Consider the following 16,754-nt stretch of genomic DNA (forward strand, 5'->3'; position numbering starts at 1 on the left):
TGCCCCTTGGTCGGCAGAAGCTGCTTCCCCTGTTATCTTGACATTTTTTAAGCCAAATTATCAAACCATCCTTTGCTGGCATTAAATTCTCCAGCTTTAGAGCCTTCACCTTCATTTTGCTGCAAGTTGTCATATAATGACTTTCCTTTTTCTTGAATCCTATTAGAATCTCTAGGTAGGCCTTATAAATCCTGCACCCACATAAAAGCTGCATTTTCAATACGACATAAAAAGGTATTTTGCAAAAAGTACAAGGGTTTTGCACCCACTGGCATAGCTGCAGTGATGGCTTCACAGATTTCCTTTTCCTTTTTCACAACTGTCCTTTACCATATTCATTCATCTTGAAATGGTGGACAATCACAGCTGTAGACTTCAATCTATGGTGCATATGAAGCAATTCAACTTTTTCTTATAATGTCATGACTTTTCTCTGCTTCTTGGGAGCACTTCCAACATCACTAGTGGCACCTTGTATGAGTTCTATGGTGTTTTTCAAGGTTTATGGTATTGCACTAAACACAATGAATAGACAAGAATAGAAGAATAGGGACGCCTGAGTGGCTCAGCTGATTAAGCATCTGACTCTTGATTTTGGCTCTGGTCATGATCTCAGGGTCATGAGATCGAGCCCCAGCATGGAGCCTGCTTGAGATTCTCTCTCCCTCTCCCCCTGATCTCTCTCTCTCTCTCTCTAAAAAAAAAAAAAAGAAAAGAAAGAAAAGCACACAAGAACCATGAGAGATCACTTTTAACTGGGCTATGCAATTTTAAAATGAGATGAACTGTTCATGCAGAGATGATTAGCATCACATGGCATTTTAAATGGATATTACCAACACTTGAGCTTACCACACTAGCAACAGGAGGTTGCTACAAAATTATTACAATAGTACAGTTTTACTATGATTAATTTTTTGCAGTTATGATTTAATACTGCATCTTTACATTTATTTACATTTTTCTCAACTGCAAATAGCACCATATATGGTCTATGAGGGGTTTTGTGTGCAAGTTTTGATAAATTTTAACTTCTTAAAATAGACTTGTCTATATTTTAAAAGCAGACTGGTATCTACATATATTTTATGCATTCACAACATACCCTTTTCTTAATTTTTTTTCAGTATTTCCAGGCTATATGGCTCATCTATATGTTTTTTCAAATTTTTTGCAAATCTCAGAAAACTTTCCAATAAACTTGAAAAAAATCCACATATAAGGGACGCCTGGGTGGCTCAGTGGTTTAGTGCTTGCCTTTGGCCCAGAGCGTAATCCTGGAGTCCCAGGATCAAGTCCCACATCGGGCTCCCCTCATGGAGCCTGCTTCTCTCCTCTGCCTGTGTCTCTGCCTTTCTCTCTCTCTCTCTCTCTCTCTCTCTCTCTCCCATGAATAAAAGCTTTAAAAAAAATCCACATATAAGTGGACCCATGCAGTTCAAATCCATGTTGTTCAAGGGTCAACTGTATTCTCTACAAAGGATTTATATCTGTTCTTTTAGCTAATGTGTCATTTAAAAGGGCCACTTAAATTCTTAATACCAAGGGATAGAAAATATTCTAAAACTAAGAAGATACAACATTTGAGAAAGATTCACAAAGGTATAAAGCATTCAAGGCAGTGTGTGTTCTGGCCAAAAGTACGGGACCGAAAGGCAACAGCCTCCTCAATGGTATCTCTGCTTCTTTTCTCATCACCCTAAACAGTCCATCTTTAAGATAGCAGCCAAAGTGCTACTTTAAAAAATGAGTCATATTATGTCACTTCTCTGCCCCAAATCTTCTACAGGCTTCCTATAACATGTCAAATAAAAGTCAAAGTCCTCAAAGTTACCACAAGGTCCCTTAATCTCTGGTCTCAGCAACTATTACTCCCCCCTTGCTTACTATATCCCAACATACAGGCCTCGTGTCAGGCACTCTTTTGCCTTAGGACTTTACACTTATACTCTTTTGGCCTAGAATGTTTTTTCCACAGATCTCTCTATGATCTTTTAGATCTTTGCTTAAATATTCCCTCATTGGTAGCTTTCTTCCTTGATCATTTTATTTTTTTAAAGATTTATTTATTTATTTATTTATTTATTTATTTATTTATTTATTTATTTATTATAGACAGAGAGAGAGAGAGAGAGGGAGAGGCAGAGACACAGGCAGAGGGAGAAGCAGGCTCCATGCCGGGAGCCTAACGCAGGACTCGATCCCGGGACTCCAGGCTTGATCATCATTTTAAAATACAAGCCTCCATCCCAATCCCAACCTGGCATTTCCTATGCTCCTCCCTCACTTTATATGAGTCAGCAGCCTTCACCACATTCTGACATTCTGTACCATATACTTTACATATTTATCTTATTTTCTGTCCTAGCCTACTAACACAAGTCCTTGAGGGGAGATATTTTTTGTTTGTTTCCTGCTGCAATAAATAAACAACTTGATTAATAAGTGAATAAATTATCTGAGTGCTAGGCCTAACTCTACCATTAACTAGTAGCCTCATCCTGGGAAAGTCACTTTACCTCTCTGAGCTTCAGTTTTCTCATCTCAGAGCTAAATACAAAGAACAAATGAAATAATGCATATATAAGTACTTTAAAACATAAACATTACTGCCCAAATATAAAAGTTGTTGTTGTTGGTGGTGGTGGTGGTGTTTTTACAGCCACTTCATTGCTAGGTAGAATAAAAAAGTTCTACATGGTAGAAAAAAACACAGGGACAAAATTGTCAGTCCAGTTACCAATGCATTAATAGCACCTAGGAAACTATTTATCATTCAGCTATATACCTGCCTAAATGTTTGTTATGTGTCACTGAAGACCTATGTATTAACACCAAAATTAAAGCACACATTATTTGCTTGGGAATCCAGCTTTTATTTTTACATGTGGGGAGGCAAGGCCAATGCTGAATCCTTGCCTATAGGGCCTTCTCCATCTTGTGGTCCTGCTAGTGCACATTTCTACAACAAAGCTGTTAAGATGAGGCCTGGTCAAAGAACATACTTGCCAATCACAAGCTATTGAGCCAAAAGGAATGCTAGAAAGCATTATCCTGTGTACGCCTGAGAGCTCACTCAATACACAGGTAGTTCTCACTCTAAGCTCCTAGTGTCATCATACTCCTGAATTTTCCCAGGTAACCCTCAAACCTTCCTCCTTCTGATATTCCCTATGAGGTGAACACAAATTCTACCGCTCCTCTCAATGCAAATGTCACTGCCACTCGGACAAAGGTCATATGGCAAAGAAAAGGAAGCCTGGTGGAAGAGTATGACAAGAAATTCTCCCAAGCAGTAAATGAATGTTGGAGTGTTAGAAGCAACATGGATGCCAGGCTCCCACATGGGCACATTCTCATCTTGAACCTAGTGACAATACTATGGAAATTAAGAAATTGGGAAAGGGTCATCACATAGAAAGACATTTGAGATTAAAAAGACTCCAGTAGAGGGTGTTTGGGGAGTCCAGAGATGTGGCTAAAAAATAAAATTTATTTTCCCACAAAACAAATAGCAGTGATTCTTCCTACTCAGCTGGATTCTGGAAAGCCACATCTGAGAGTGTTTTCAATCATGTTAAAGTAAGCATATTTTTAAAGTATCTCTTTGAGTTTGCTCATGATAAGGTCTACCACGAACTATAGTTAATTATCTCCCTATTATCATGAGTCTTGGAATCACAGCTGAGATTGGAAGGATTTATGGTGGGACTTAAACCAGAAAGAAAATCATCCAGCAAGCACTACCATGGATCCCAATGTAATTGATCCACTATAGTCCTTTGTCTAAGTCCTGGGGCAGCAGTGACACAAGAGGAGGATGAAAGGTGTTCAACGTAATAGCCCCTGGTCTATAAGACACCTGTGATTCTGCTGACACTCTATACATAAGAACTCAGGGAAAGTTCACAGGGGCTTTCATTGCTGCTCACACTATTTTGGCCAAAGGTATGCAGAACTAAATGGCTGTTTCTCAGTGTGGATCAAACATGTTGCTTCAACTGAATCCCACTCCCTAGGGTTTCAGTGATAACATCCCAGTTACTTCTGAAAAAACAGATCTGGCACTGTCTGATTTTGAATGCCTTAAAAAATAACCTGTATGTTGTACTAGACCTATGAAATTTCATTCATAGGAATTATTTTACTTTTATTTACTTTATACACAGCATCATTCCAAATGGAAAATCTGAGACAACTTACCCCTAAAAAATACCTAATATAATAAATAATGAAAATGAGATTAAAAAATGAATCAGTAAATAGTTCCCAAAATACTTGGCAGTAAAAACTGCAGATAGTTTTACCTGCTCTGTCTGTGAAAACTGAAGAAGGCACAGAGCATGGAAAATGCACTCTGATATATACGTCTCCTGCTACCCTCAAACGCATTCATAATATTAAGCCAAAGCATGAAAAAGTGCTCCAGGTGAGACAGCCCAGCTGTTAGTCTTCACAGTGGGCAGCAGTCCTGGGGAGGCTTTGTAATTTCTTGGATGCTTATCCAGTCTCATCAGTCCAATATTTTGACAGCACTCCACATCTAAAAGCAAGATGGCCCCCAGTCCTCAGGCTCTCTCTGGAGTTGGCTTTTCATCCTGGGTTGCTGAGGCTCAGGACTGAGACTCACATGGCAGCACATCTCCTGGTCACAAGATCTGGGGTGAGAACAGCAGAGAAGGTGGCTGCTCCCCAGATCCAGCTTTGCTGGAGACATACCTACTACCACCTATGTGCCTGCATCTTTGTTTTACCCAAATCTATTGAGCCAATCTATCATGATTATATTTTCAAGTGTTTAACCAAATGGTTATAAATTTCAATAATTTGATTAAATGCCCACATGAAAATGGTCATTCAGCCAAATTAAAGAGGTTTCCATTACTTGTTAAATCATTTTTACTTAAACAATTATATTTATATATGCTTATTTTTAAATATTTTATTTATTTATTCATAAGAGACAGAGAAAAAGAGGCAGAGACACAGGCAGAGGGAGAAGCAGGCTCCATGCAGGAAGCCTGATGCAGAACTCGATCCCAGGATCCCGGGATCACGACATGAGCCAAAGGCAGGCACTCAACCGCTGAGCCACCCAAGCTTCCCATTTATATATGCTTCTAATTCAAGAGTATACATTTAACCCATGTTCAGATCCATGGAGCAAAATGGCAGGTAAGGGGGGAAAAATGATTCTACTTTTTACATCAAACTGGATGTCAAGATAACCAACTAGTTAATAAAAGGGAAGTTTCTTTTTATAGAAATATTCTAGTTCATAAATAAAAGGAAATGCTAGAATTAAAAGAGCACCATCCTGCAGCCTCTAATAAAATAATGGATCTAGGCAATGATCATTAAGGGCTGGTAACTTAATTATTCAGTTATTAAATGCCTCCTAAATGGTTTACGTACCCCACCTATGGACTCTGATCAGCACTCTAGCTCCCAGTTCTTGGAAAATATAGAAGAATGACAAACATGATCATTCAATCTAAACTGAAGGAAACAGTGCAGAATAAGTTATCTAATTTCTTGAAAAAACAAATTACAAAGAAAAAGAAAGGGATGAATTTACAGATTAAAAGAAACTAAGTATTTATACCAACCAATTACAATGTATGGACTCTATTTGGATCTTGGTTCAAACATATGGACTCATGGGATATTTGATGATATTTTAAAAACTGTGTTTTTGGTGTGATAATGGCATTGTGGTATGTTTCCTAGAAGCTGCTTATTTATTTATTTATTTATTTATTTATTTATTTATTTACTTATTTACTTATTGAAAGAGAGAGAGAGAACATCCAAGTAGGAGGTGGGGGGGTGGGCAGAGAAAGAGAAAGAGTATCTTAAGCAGGCTCCACACTCAGCACAGAGCCTGACTTGGGGCCCAATCTCACAACACTGAGATCATGAACTGAGCTAAAATCAATATTTGGACACTTAGCCAACTGAGCCATCTAAGCTCCCCCCAGAAAACTGGTCTTTTAGAGATATATACCAAAATATTCATGGATGAAATGAGATGATATGTGAGATTTGCTTTGAAATAACCTGAAATGGAGGAGAGAAGTAAGAATATACATGAAACACACTCAGCCCTAACTGATAACTGCTGAAGCTGAGTAAGGGAGGCTTCATTACCTGAGTTTAATTTTAATATATTTGAAATTTTTCACAATAAAGAACTAATAAACAAATATTTTTTAAATCCACTGAAAGAAATAATACTGATAGAAAATTCTTTATAAGATAACCAGACCATTGATTGTTTTAGATGCAATACAAGTAATTTATGGGTTAAGCCAAAGCCCACCAGAAAAGCACACTGTGGTGCCTATGGAGATGTGTGGACCAAATATTCCCTAGTGAATGTCAGGAGCCCAAAGAGAAGAGTGGTGTAACCAACAGCTCACAAAATCACTCCAAAGGGTTATCAGTAGTACTGTTAACTGTCTTATATTACAGTGTCCACCTTATACATATCCTTGAAAGAAATTTCTTTCTCATTCTAGATTCTGGTTCTAGAATCTAGACTCTACTTTTTGAGGATTCCCCCAAGCATGTAGATTTTCGGTACCATACCCATTAGGATGCCTACTAACAAACAACACATGCTGGCAGGGATGTGAAGAAATTGGAATCCTTGTGCTGTGCCAATGGGAATGTAAAATGGTCAGCCAATTGTAAAAAGATGAGATGGCAGTTCCTCAAAAAATGAAACACAGGATCATACAATCCAGCAATTTCACTTAAAAGTATTTTCACTAAAAGAACTGAAAGTAGGCTCTTAAAGAGGTATTTGCACCCATGTTCATAGCAGTTTTATTCAAAATAGCCAAAAGGTGGAAGCAACCCATCTTCCTTCAGTAGATGATGAATGGATAAACAAAATGTGGCATATACATCTGGTGAAATATTACTCGACCTTAAAAAAGGAAGGAAATTCCAACACGTCACAACATGGATGAACCTTGAAAACATTATGCCAAGTAAAATAAGCCAGTCACAAAAGGATAAATATTGAATGACTCCACTCATCAGAGATATCTAGAGTAGTGAAACTCCAAGAGACGTGAAGTAGAATGGAGGTTGCTAGGGGCTGGCTGAAAACAGAATGGACAATTATTATCTAAGGGATACAGAATTTCAGTTGGGAAAGATGAAAAAGTTCAGGAGATGGATGGTGGTGATGGTTGCAAAATAGTATAACTGTTCTTCACGTCACTGAACCATACACTTAACAGTGGTTAAAATGGCAAATTTTATATTATACATATTTTACCACAAGTTTTAAAAACTGAAACCAACCATACGACTAACTGACTGAACTTCACAATGCTGCTAGAAAATATAGAGCCAAATTTGTGGCCAACTTTTATAAATTATATTATATTACCACATGCACTACTGGTATATTTCATTTTTCATATTCTTCTTTGGTCTAACATTTACCTCATTCTAATGTATGCTATTTTGCTTGTATCTATTTGTTTTCCTTTATTTTGTTTTATAACAAAGCCCAGGATAAATGGTTGGAAAGAGGAAGAGAGAGACAGAATATTCCACTTTATATTATCTGCAATATGGGGTTCTGTATTTTTCTAAAAAATGCTACTTGAGTTAAATTCAATAATAATTAACTCTAATTTTTTTCATTCTCCATATCTACATTTCTCTTCTAAAAAAGCTAATTCACAGAGAAACAATAGATATATAATTGTTTCTTTTGCACATCCTATTGAGCATATCTTCTCTGCAGGAATTTAAGAAATTACTGCCATATTTGTAAAATAAATTATATAACTCTTCTTCATTTTCAAAACTTAAAAAAAAAAAAAGGTGGTCAACTGGATGGTCACTATATACTAGGATAACACAACTGATCAACTCAATAGTGGAGGCCAAAGGAAAATCATGGTACTTTTTGAGAGCTCTGTATTGATTCAGAAAGATGAAGCCAGTCTCATTTAGCAACATGATGAGAATGGCCTAACAGAAGTTTAATAAGGGCTGGTCAGTACTGGGCCAACGTTAGATTAGTTGTCCACTAATGCAATCTGTTATCCTTCAAAATCCCTGAGTTATGGGACTCATCAGGTATTATGCAAAACAGATTATGGATCAAATGGAACTAATGTTGGGGTCAATCGCCTGGGACCTGGATCAGAGTGTGCTCTGACTGGGAAGACCAGGTGGCCCCTGGGGAGCACCTCCCTGGCTGTCCTGTGAGCAGCAGTGCCTGAGATCTGACAGCCAATTCCGTCACCGCTATTCTAAGTGCCTTGGTGCATATTAGCTCATGACATTCGGACAACAACCCTATGGAGTAGACATTCTTCCCCTCATTTTACAGATGAGGAATGGGGCTTAGGACAGGTAAGGAGCTGATTCTAGACTCATATCTGACTGCACAGGTCTCTGTGGATTTGGAATTCTTTATAGACTACTCCACAGCTCTTGTGTGTGTGTGTGGCAAGGGGGACTTATTTTCTGGCTCTTACATGCATTCCAAATGGTTGAGGTTGGTGGATGCATGATAACCAACCATTATTGGATTCGGATTTACTCCTTTCTACAGTGGGTTCAGTTCCATTCTCGGAGCACAGAAACCCCCACCCACACTCCAGCTTCCATATTCTAAATATATCCCCCTTTGACCCTCCCCATCCCAGAATACACTCTCAAACTCCACAGCTGTGTTTTTCTGGACCAGGACCAGGTGGGCTGCACCATTCTAAGCAATGCCACACAATCCAAATGGGATTTTCAGCTAGGTCTCCTCCTCCTTCCCTGTATTATCTGACCTCTTCAGGCTCAAAAATAAAAATAAAAATTGAGATCATAGCACACATGAGAAAGACATATAAAACAAAATATATCTTAAAACATGTCCCTAAATGACCAATTATTGTCCCTCAAAGGTGCTTCAGATTATATGGGAGGAAGGCCTGTTTTTGTTTCCCCAAGTGCCTCATCACTTAAGAAGTTTGCACCAGTTAGCAGCCTGCTGTTCTAACAGTCTTGTGAATTTAGATTGTTTAGTTAATTATAAACACATTTCAAAGTCATTCTTTCTGGCCTTCTTCCTAGAATGAGTGACTGCCACTCCACAGCTCACAGAATGGTCTTCAATGGTTTTCAGTCAAGGTTCAGGGAGAAATATGCCACACCGGGATTTGATTATTTACCAACATAATGTTGGATTCAAGCCAATGAGACACCAATATATTTTCCTTTGAAGTCTGACATATTGCCTGCTGCTTTCAATGCTGTTTTCTTGGCTAGCAGACAAAATAACTGTGGCTGTTTCAAAATTCACCTCCAGTTGAAGTCGGGGCGGGGGGGCAGGGGGATGTCTTGGATGTCTTACGATTGGTTCATCTTACAGACACTGATCTCATTCTCCTCTGGGGTGCTGTAGGTGAGGCCCCTGGACTGAGGTGCATCTGCAGGTTTATGCCAGCCACCAGCCCCGGCCCTGGAATCAGTCCTTCCACACATCTATTCAAGAAACAGTCTGGGGAATTCTTGGCACCCTGGCTATAACAAGGTCATCAGCGCATTTTCATGATATCTTGGATTGTCTTTTGCTCCCTCTCATTTGAGAAGCACTAAGAGAACCTGACAAAGAAAACATGTTTTACAAAGGTTTGAGATCACAGGGTCATTGCCGTCAGACTAGTGGGAGCCTAAAAAACGCACCCTAAGAACTCATGGAGATACCTCTGCTATTGTCCCTGGTATCAACTCCTATACATTAAGATTCCTCACTGCAGAATCTTACCTTGCAGCAAACAGCCTCGGTGTGGGTTTCTAAATGATAGGATCAAAGGGTTTCTCATTAGAAGTAATTTTTTTTTTTATTTTTTTTCAAAAAGGCTTAACATTCTGAAATAAAGTAAATGCTCATTAATTAAGAAGAAAGGCTCTTATAGGCTATTTAATACCATTTCTCAATTGGTTAGGAATGACCACTCTCATTTAAATACCTCTAGTGACAGAAAACTCATCACCCTACATCAGTAGATGCTAGTAGTACGTATTAAAATTGCAAGGGTATAATCAGATCAATTCCCTATCTCTCACTAAAGAGCTATGAACCAGGTTTTATAAATTTAAATTAACTTTCAATTTCAAGTCATTCAGAAAGAATATAACAATATATATTGAGAAAATCTTGGAGTTAGTAAAACTTGTTGATATTAGATTATATAGAATGTAAGTCTGGTCTACCACATTGTAATTTTTTCATTTGTTTACTTCCTTTAATATATCTACATTCATTATTTTTCAATTTCAACTTTACTCAATGCGTGTTTATTACTCTTGCCAAAATATTTTATAATATACACTCTTATTATTGGGGGACATTATACTCCAGTTGTCTGAAGTCCTTCAGGTTTGTACCTCATTGTTTTAACATAATTTTAACAGCATCCATTCACTCTCAGAAGCATCCTACTTTGAATGATAAATTTTATGGTAAAGTACTGTATTTTAAAGTTTTTAAACTCAAGTATTTCATTTGTTTAAAATTATACTAAAAATCTTCCCAAATTCACAAATCTTCCCAACTCCTGACTTCTCTGCATTTTCCTTAATTAATAGGTTTTTATTTTATTTTGAAATGAGACATCTTCTTGACTACGCAGTATTTTTAATAAAATGAAAAGTTGTCCGGTGCTTAAAAACCACCACAACAGAGAAGCTGGAGCCTGTGCTCTCTGCGTGGATGGAGTGGCTCACTGCCAACGGGATGTCACTTTCATTAAGTTATTGAGAGCCAGAGAGAACCTTTCTCAGTCAGGCACAGCATGCTGGCAAATGTAATATGGATGTCCTCGTGCCTGGGAAAGCATTCCCTCCACTTGACCAGATTTCTTTCATCTTTGGGTGCCTCAGTTTCTCTGTCTCTAACAGTGCACAATAGTGCCCACCTCACAGGGCTGTTGTAGGATTAAAGGGACAATAGCCATAGGGCACTCTCAGCCACCAGGAACAAAGACATTAAGTAATTGCAAAATGTTCAGTTCTGCTTCTCCAGCTTGTGGGAAAAAGGCTCCTGCTGACTTGAAAGAGAGCATCATACACAGACGAGGAGAAGCCCACTGGGCGAGCAAAGCCTGTTACCTTCATTATCATTGTCCTAAAGTGCAGAGTACAGAAAGAGCAACAAAGAATCTTAAGAACTGTGACCACACAAAAACAAGACAAGGACTAACAAATGGGCCATGAAAGAAAATGTGAAAAAAAATGAACATCTTAGCCTAAGAATAATCTGTGAAGATTATATATCAGAAACTAAGGACCACCTATATATTCTTTGGTCACTTGATATAATGACACACTCATATGTTTTTCACAGTGGAGCATACCCTGTCCCTTGCGCTACACTTCCTTACGTTATCCACTCTAAATGCCTAATGGCAGTTCAATGACCATTTTCAGAGTGGATTAAATTTGAAAGTTCCTATGTAGACAGCATTCTGTAAAGTACATTCAAGTGATTAAACAATAGACAATAAAACTGAAAGTGGTGATACTATTTTGTCATAAAATATTAAAATTTGCAAGGATGAAGAATGGGTTGGGACAAATAGAAAGTGCCACTGGTGCCTTGGTGAACTCACAGTCAAGTATATGTAAGACAGTCTCCTGTACATCAACAAATGCTACTGACATCAAATAGGGGAAAATGATAAATAGTAGGAGAAGTCATTCCAATACTATTTTCCCAGCAAAAGCTGTAACTCAAGAGTCCTTCAGAGCACTCTGGGAATTCACAGAAATTTACAAATCAATTTGCTAAATTGGCTTGGCTGGAAATCATGCTTTCGTGCATAGATCCAGCTGAAAGGCATTTCTGCATCTACCATACTTGCCCGTGGCTTCCTCCATCAGTACTAAGAGTCAGGGGGCATCACAAAAAGAGCGTGGGCTTCAGGGTCAGTTAGACTTGGACTCAAATTCTCTCTCCATCATATCACTGGCTGAGTGACTTCGGATAAGTCACGTGAGCACTCTGCGAAGAGGATTACATACTCCTACCAGCCTTTCGAGGTGCCAGGAGGATTAAATGTCCAACATATGTCAAAGAGCCAAGTGCTATATACTTGGTTTAACCTTTTCAGTCGAGCTATAAACAACCCAGAATGAGAGAAGCCCACCCCCAGAACCATCTGCTGCTTCTCTCTACTGCAGGCCAGGTGGACAACAGGGAATGAGAACAGTTTTTAAAACATTAATATAAAATGCTTGCACATACTTAACCCAAATAGAGACCTTAATTTAAGCATGTGTAAGAGCCAAACTGCAGTTCTAATAATGTAAAAATTATTGGATGTCAAAAGATACTGTATTTTATGATCTATAGAATTCTGCACTTGTAGAAATTAAACATGATTCATCTCTTTTAAAAGCCACACACCTTAGCCATTCACAGTGGGTTTCCTGAGGACTGCATGCTGCCAGATGAGCCTTCGGTCTTGAATATGTAAGATGTAGAAGCAAAGGAGCAAGTGTCGGAGCACCCTGTCAACCCTCTTATTCTATAGGGTGAAAAAAACCAAGGCTTGGAGAGGGGAACGTGCTTGCCCAAAGCCCAAAGCCAAACACTGAAGACCATGGCTTAGGATTCTTAGGAAAACCCCTATACACCAAAACCAAGACAAATAATAATAATAATCTCATCAGTGAGCTTTATTCACTGATACTTCCAAATCTGTGGCTGAACATCACTGCCTGCCTGTGCTGGGGCTCTCCTGTGGGAAGGAAGCTTTCCTCCAATAACACAACAGAGGGAAACCTGCTAAGATAGGTCAGTCTTGTTTTATATTTCCCAATAGGACATGGAACTGAATTTCTAACATGCCTGGGGATGAAAAATCTGAAAGACAAAAAGATCATCAAAATAACCCTTTGAGCACTGATGTGACATCTGCCATCCCCTGGGAACAATCCTAAACCTACAACTCCAATAAAATGGCATCATCTGAACATAAGTCCTCAGAGGAAAGTTAACAAATTAAATATTTAGCACACATTTTTAGAGTGTCCATTATGTTCTTTTACTCCAAAATCAAATTCTTCATTTAAATTTCTGAGCATAATAATTCCTAACCACTGATCAGTGTATTTTAAAAGGTGACAGCCCATACAGAGCAAGATTTACAAACACCTAGGCAGAATTAGCTCCCTGTTTCATAACTCTGCAACTGTTAATCATCATTGATTACTAATTCTGGTTCCATCTCTGTGAATAAGCTAATGTTATATCCTGAATAGGCTAATTTAGAGATGGGTCATCCTGAGGCTAATTTCCAGCTCAAAGACACCTCCATGCTTAAAGCAGTTTTACATCAAAGGCCCTTGTAGGAGACCATCATCAAGATCAGGGTAGAATGGAAGCTAGAGGAAGGTATAAAGTCAGAGGACTTCAGGATTTCAGAATAGGACAGATCACAGAATCTGTATAAGTGCTGATGGGAAGGATCCAGAAGCTAGGAGAAAATGAAAATCCAGAGGACAGAGGCAGTAATCCCTGAAAGAGTAAGTAGAGACAGGCCATGGGGGGTGCCCAGTGTATTGCTGGAGGGATGGGGGGAGGGCGGAGGCTAAAAGGAAGAGGATGTCAGAAAGAAAAGGGAAGGAACAGAGGAAGGAGGGAGAAGAGGAGGTAGGCAGGCAAAATAAGTGCCAGGTTAGAGACATTTTGAAGGAAGTATGGGTGACATTCAACATGGAAGGAAGGAACCATGAATTAAAAACGACCTCATCACCAAAAGATTCGGAATCTAATAGAGTTCTGCTCAACCAAATAATTGTATATCGTAAATATATACTCCGAGATTAGACTTTATTCTGTTTAAGATGTTTTAATTGATTATGCTAAGTTCATAATGGAAGAAGAAGAAATTACTCAATTAGATTGATTTTTGTGGAATAACAACTCAAAACTACTTGAACCCCAGCCTTTGACAAAATTACATATCAATGTACGGGGTAAAAAAAAAACTCTTCTAGGAAAGAAAAACTCAAAACTGTAAATTATCAGGTTAATTCACAGTGTGGACGTAAGAAATAGCAAATACACAGTTTGATATTTGGTTTGCAAAGTGAGAAAAGAAAGCATATTAAATTCTATAGAATAAGCTTTTCTGATCCCAGAAATTCTAAGAACTCGATAGTTTTTTTGGCTCCAATGACTTGTAAATATCTAGAAGAGCCCAGATTTTGAAGCCCTGAGGACACTTGCTAAAACTCAGAAATTTGGCACTAGTCTTTGCACACAATTTGGGTTTTCTTTCAGAGTTGATATCTTACCAAATACAGCCATCTGTGTTCCCTCTGGGAAAGGTTCAACTGTTCTATTGCCATTGACATGATGTTTGGCTAGAAAAAAAAAAAAGAGGGAGAGAAGGAAAGAAAGAAATACAAGTTAAGTGTAAAGTTCCACACACATACTAACACATGTCATTAAATGTGTCAAAGAGCCTATTTCTCATTTTTAGTTAAAAATGGCACCAAAGTTTACCCTTTTATGAGAGTTTCAATTATTTTGTTTTTAATCTCAGTTACTGAAGAGCCTAGAGATGGTCTAGTTTCAAGCATGTAGTTTTACAAATGAGGACGCCAAGGCTTGAGCTTGTGCAGAGCTGGTGGCAGCAGAGCCAGCCCAGCCCCAAAACTCCTGACTCCTAGCCAGAGGCCTCACTGCACCAGGCCAGCCTCTGAAGAACAAGGGAATCTCAGGGCTCCAGGGGAAATTGGGGAGGCTTCATCTGAAGACTCCTGATTATCAAAACACTGACCTAATCAATGAAGTGAGCTGTGAAGACAGCAGGGTAGCACTGGAGCCAACTTTTCAAAAAACAGAATAGCAGGACACACCATTTTACTACAATTCAAGCACTGTTTCCAGGAGCCAAAGATATTTGCCTTCTTAAAGACCAGATGGGATATTCCTTCCAATGCTTCTTACTAATATTCATCCACCCTTGTTCCCTCTGCCAATCATCCTTCCCACCCTGTGCATATTAAGAACTTAGAAATAAGAGGTGACCAGGTTATGGTTTTCCAGCATTAACTTGTTCTCATCACCCCCCAAACTGCAGTCAGACAGAGCATATCTGAGTATGATCCATCTAAGTATATTTTACTAATATCCTCAGCAATTTTTTGATATGGGCATTTATGTTGAAAATGAAAAGAATGGCTGAAAATCCTTGACACTGCGTCCTCTAATACATATATTGTGATGTCCTGGGTCCTGTTAGATTTATGGAACACTGGCATAGGGCTCAGCACTAGAGCTAGGCTCTAAGGGGGCTAGGGAGAGTAGGACACAGTTCCTGCCCTCGTGGAGAGTGCGGTTACCTTCAAGAGGTAAGAATGTCAAACTTTATCAGAAAGCTTACAATTATTTGTTAGTCCTGGAATGAGGACTAAAGGTACAGAAAGAGTTCACAGCAGAGAAATAGCAAGCTGGGAGGTAAGAGTCAGCAATGTGGAGGAAGTGCAACCAGCGCAGAGTCTTAGAGAAGAGGCAGGGTTTCGAAAGGCAGAGAGTGAGGAAGCAACCTGAATGAGAGCCAGAATGGATGTGACAGAAGCATCAGCTCAGGCCAGAAGAGTCTCATCTGGGCATAGTACAGGTGATATGTTGAGAAGCAGTGGCAATGAAGGATGGATTGGTAGGCAGGGACCAGGGCATGGAAGGTCTTGAGAACCTAATCCAAACTCTTGGAACTCCAGGCAGCCTCTACAGCACACTGCAAGTCTTTTAGAACCTGAAGCCTTATGAGGCTCAGTGGAGTTTAGACAACATCTTCAGGACACCATCAATTCAGGGACTCTCACTGGTTCTTCAGGGATAGTGGCACTATCTTAGTAACAGAAAACATTGGAAGGAGGGAAGAGACCAGCCCAGGTCCCAGGTGACCACAGGACCTTGTCAAGCACTCATTGATATCGTTAGAACCATTGGTTGCTGAATCCAAAGAAATGTGATAAGGCCTGACATGGAAGTCACAGTTCTATTCTATGGTCAGCACCCCACAGTGCCTGCCTATGGCTCTAAAAATGTTTGTCTTTACACACATCAAGAGTTGTAAATCCATTCAAACTATTTGATCCACTAATCCCACTCATAAAAATTCAACCAAAGGAATAATACGAGAGGAAAAAAAAGAAGGTGATACATATAATATTTATTACTTGTAATAACAAAATTTTAAAATCAATTCAAATCCAAAAGTACTAACATTGCTTAGAAAATTATAATTTGTGATTTATCTAACACATGTAATATTATGCAACATATTTCAAATAGGGCATTTGAAAGACATATAAAAATGTGAAAAAATACTTGAGATAATAAGTGAAACAATCCTATTACAACACTGGATGTAGACTGCAATGACAATTAAAATATGAATGCTTATAGGAAAAGGGAAATGTTTCTCTAGCAGACAAACACACAAGAATGAAAACAACAAGGGAGATCATGCAAGATATTTACCTTTAATAATTTCCTTTGTCATTGTTAGATTCTCATTCTCTAAATGAAAATATGTTTGTTCAGATTTTTAAGAAACAACAAAATTATGTATTAAAAAAATTTTCCCATAGTACTTGATTTCCCAGGCCAACCCATCAAGGCTTATTCATAGCCCGGCCCAAACAATACACATTTACAATGAAAAGTGTAGCCTATATGACATCACTTCTAATCTCAAAAGCACCTC

At 38.6% G+C, this 16,754-nt stretch overlaps 1 protein-coding gene across 6 annotated transcripts in view; it reads right to left on the reverse strand.

Moving 5' to 3' along the window:
• The window catches only part of MSRA (methionine sulfoxide reductase A), a 433,724-nt gene that overhangs the window by 249,688 nt on the left and 167,282 nt on the right, over window positions 1–16,754 (reverse strand). For 5 of the 6 annotated variants that reach the window (XM_038573679.1, XM_038573680.1, XM_038573677.1 and 2 more), the window contains exon 2: window positions 14,332–14,400. The exons of the other annotated variant lie outside the window; for it this stretch is intronic. In XM_038573679.1, the coding sequence (XP_038429607.1) occupies window positions 14,332–14,400 (69 nt within the window). The remainder of the gene's footprint in view (window positions 1–14,331; window positions 14,401–16,754) is intronic. 6 annotated transcript variants of the gene reach the window in all.

The sequence above is a fragment of the Canis lupus genome, chromosome 25, assembly GCF_011100685.1.
Source record: "Canis lupus familiaris isolate Mischka breed German Shepherd chromosome 25, alternate assembly UU_Cfam_GSD_1.0, whole genome shotgun sequence".
Taxonomy (NCBI): domain Eukaryota; kingdom Metazoa; phylum Chordata; class Mammalia; order Carnivora; family Canidae; genus Canis; species Canis lupus.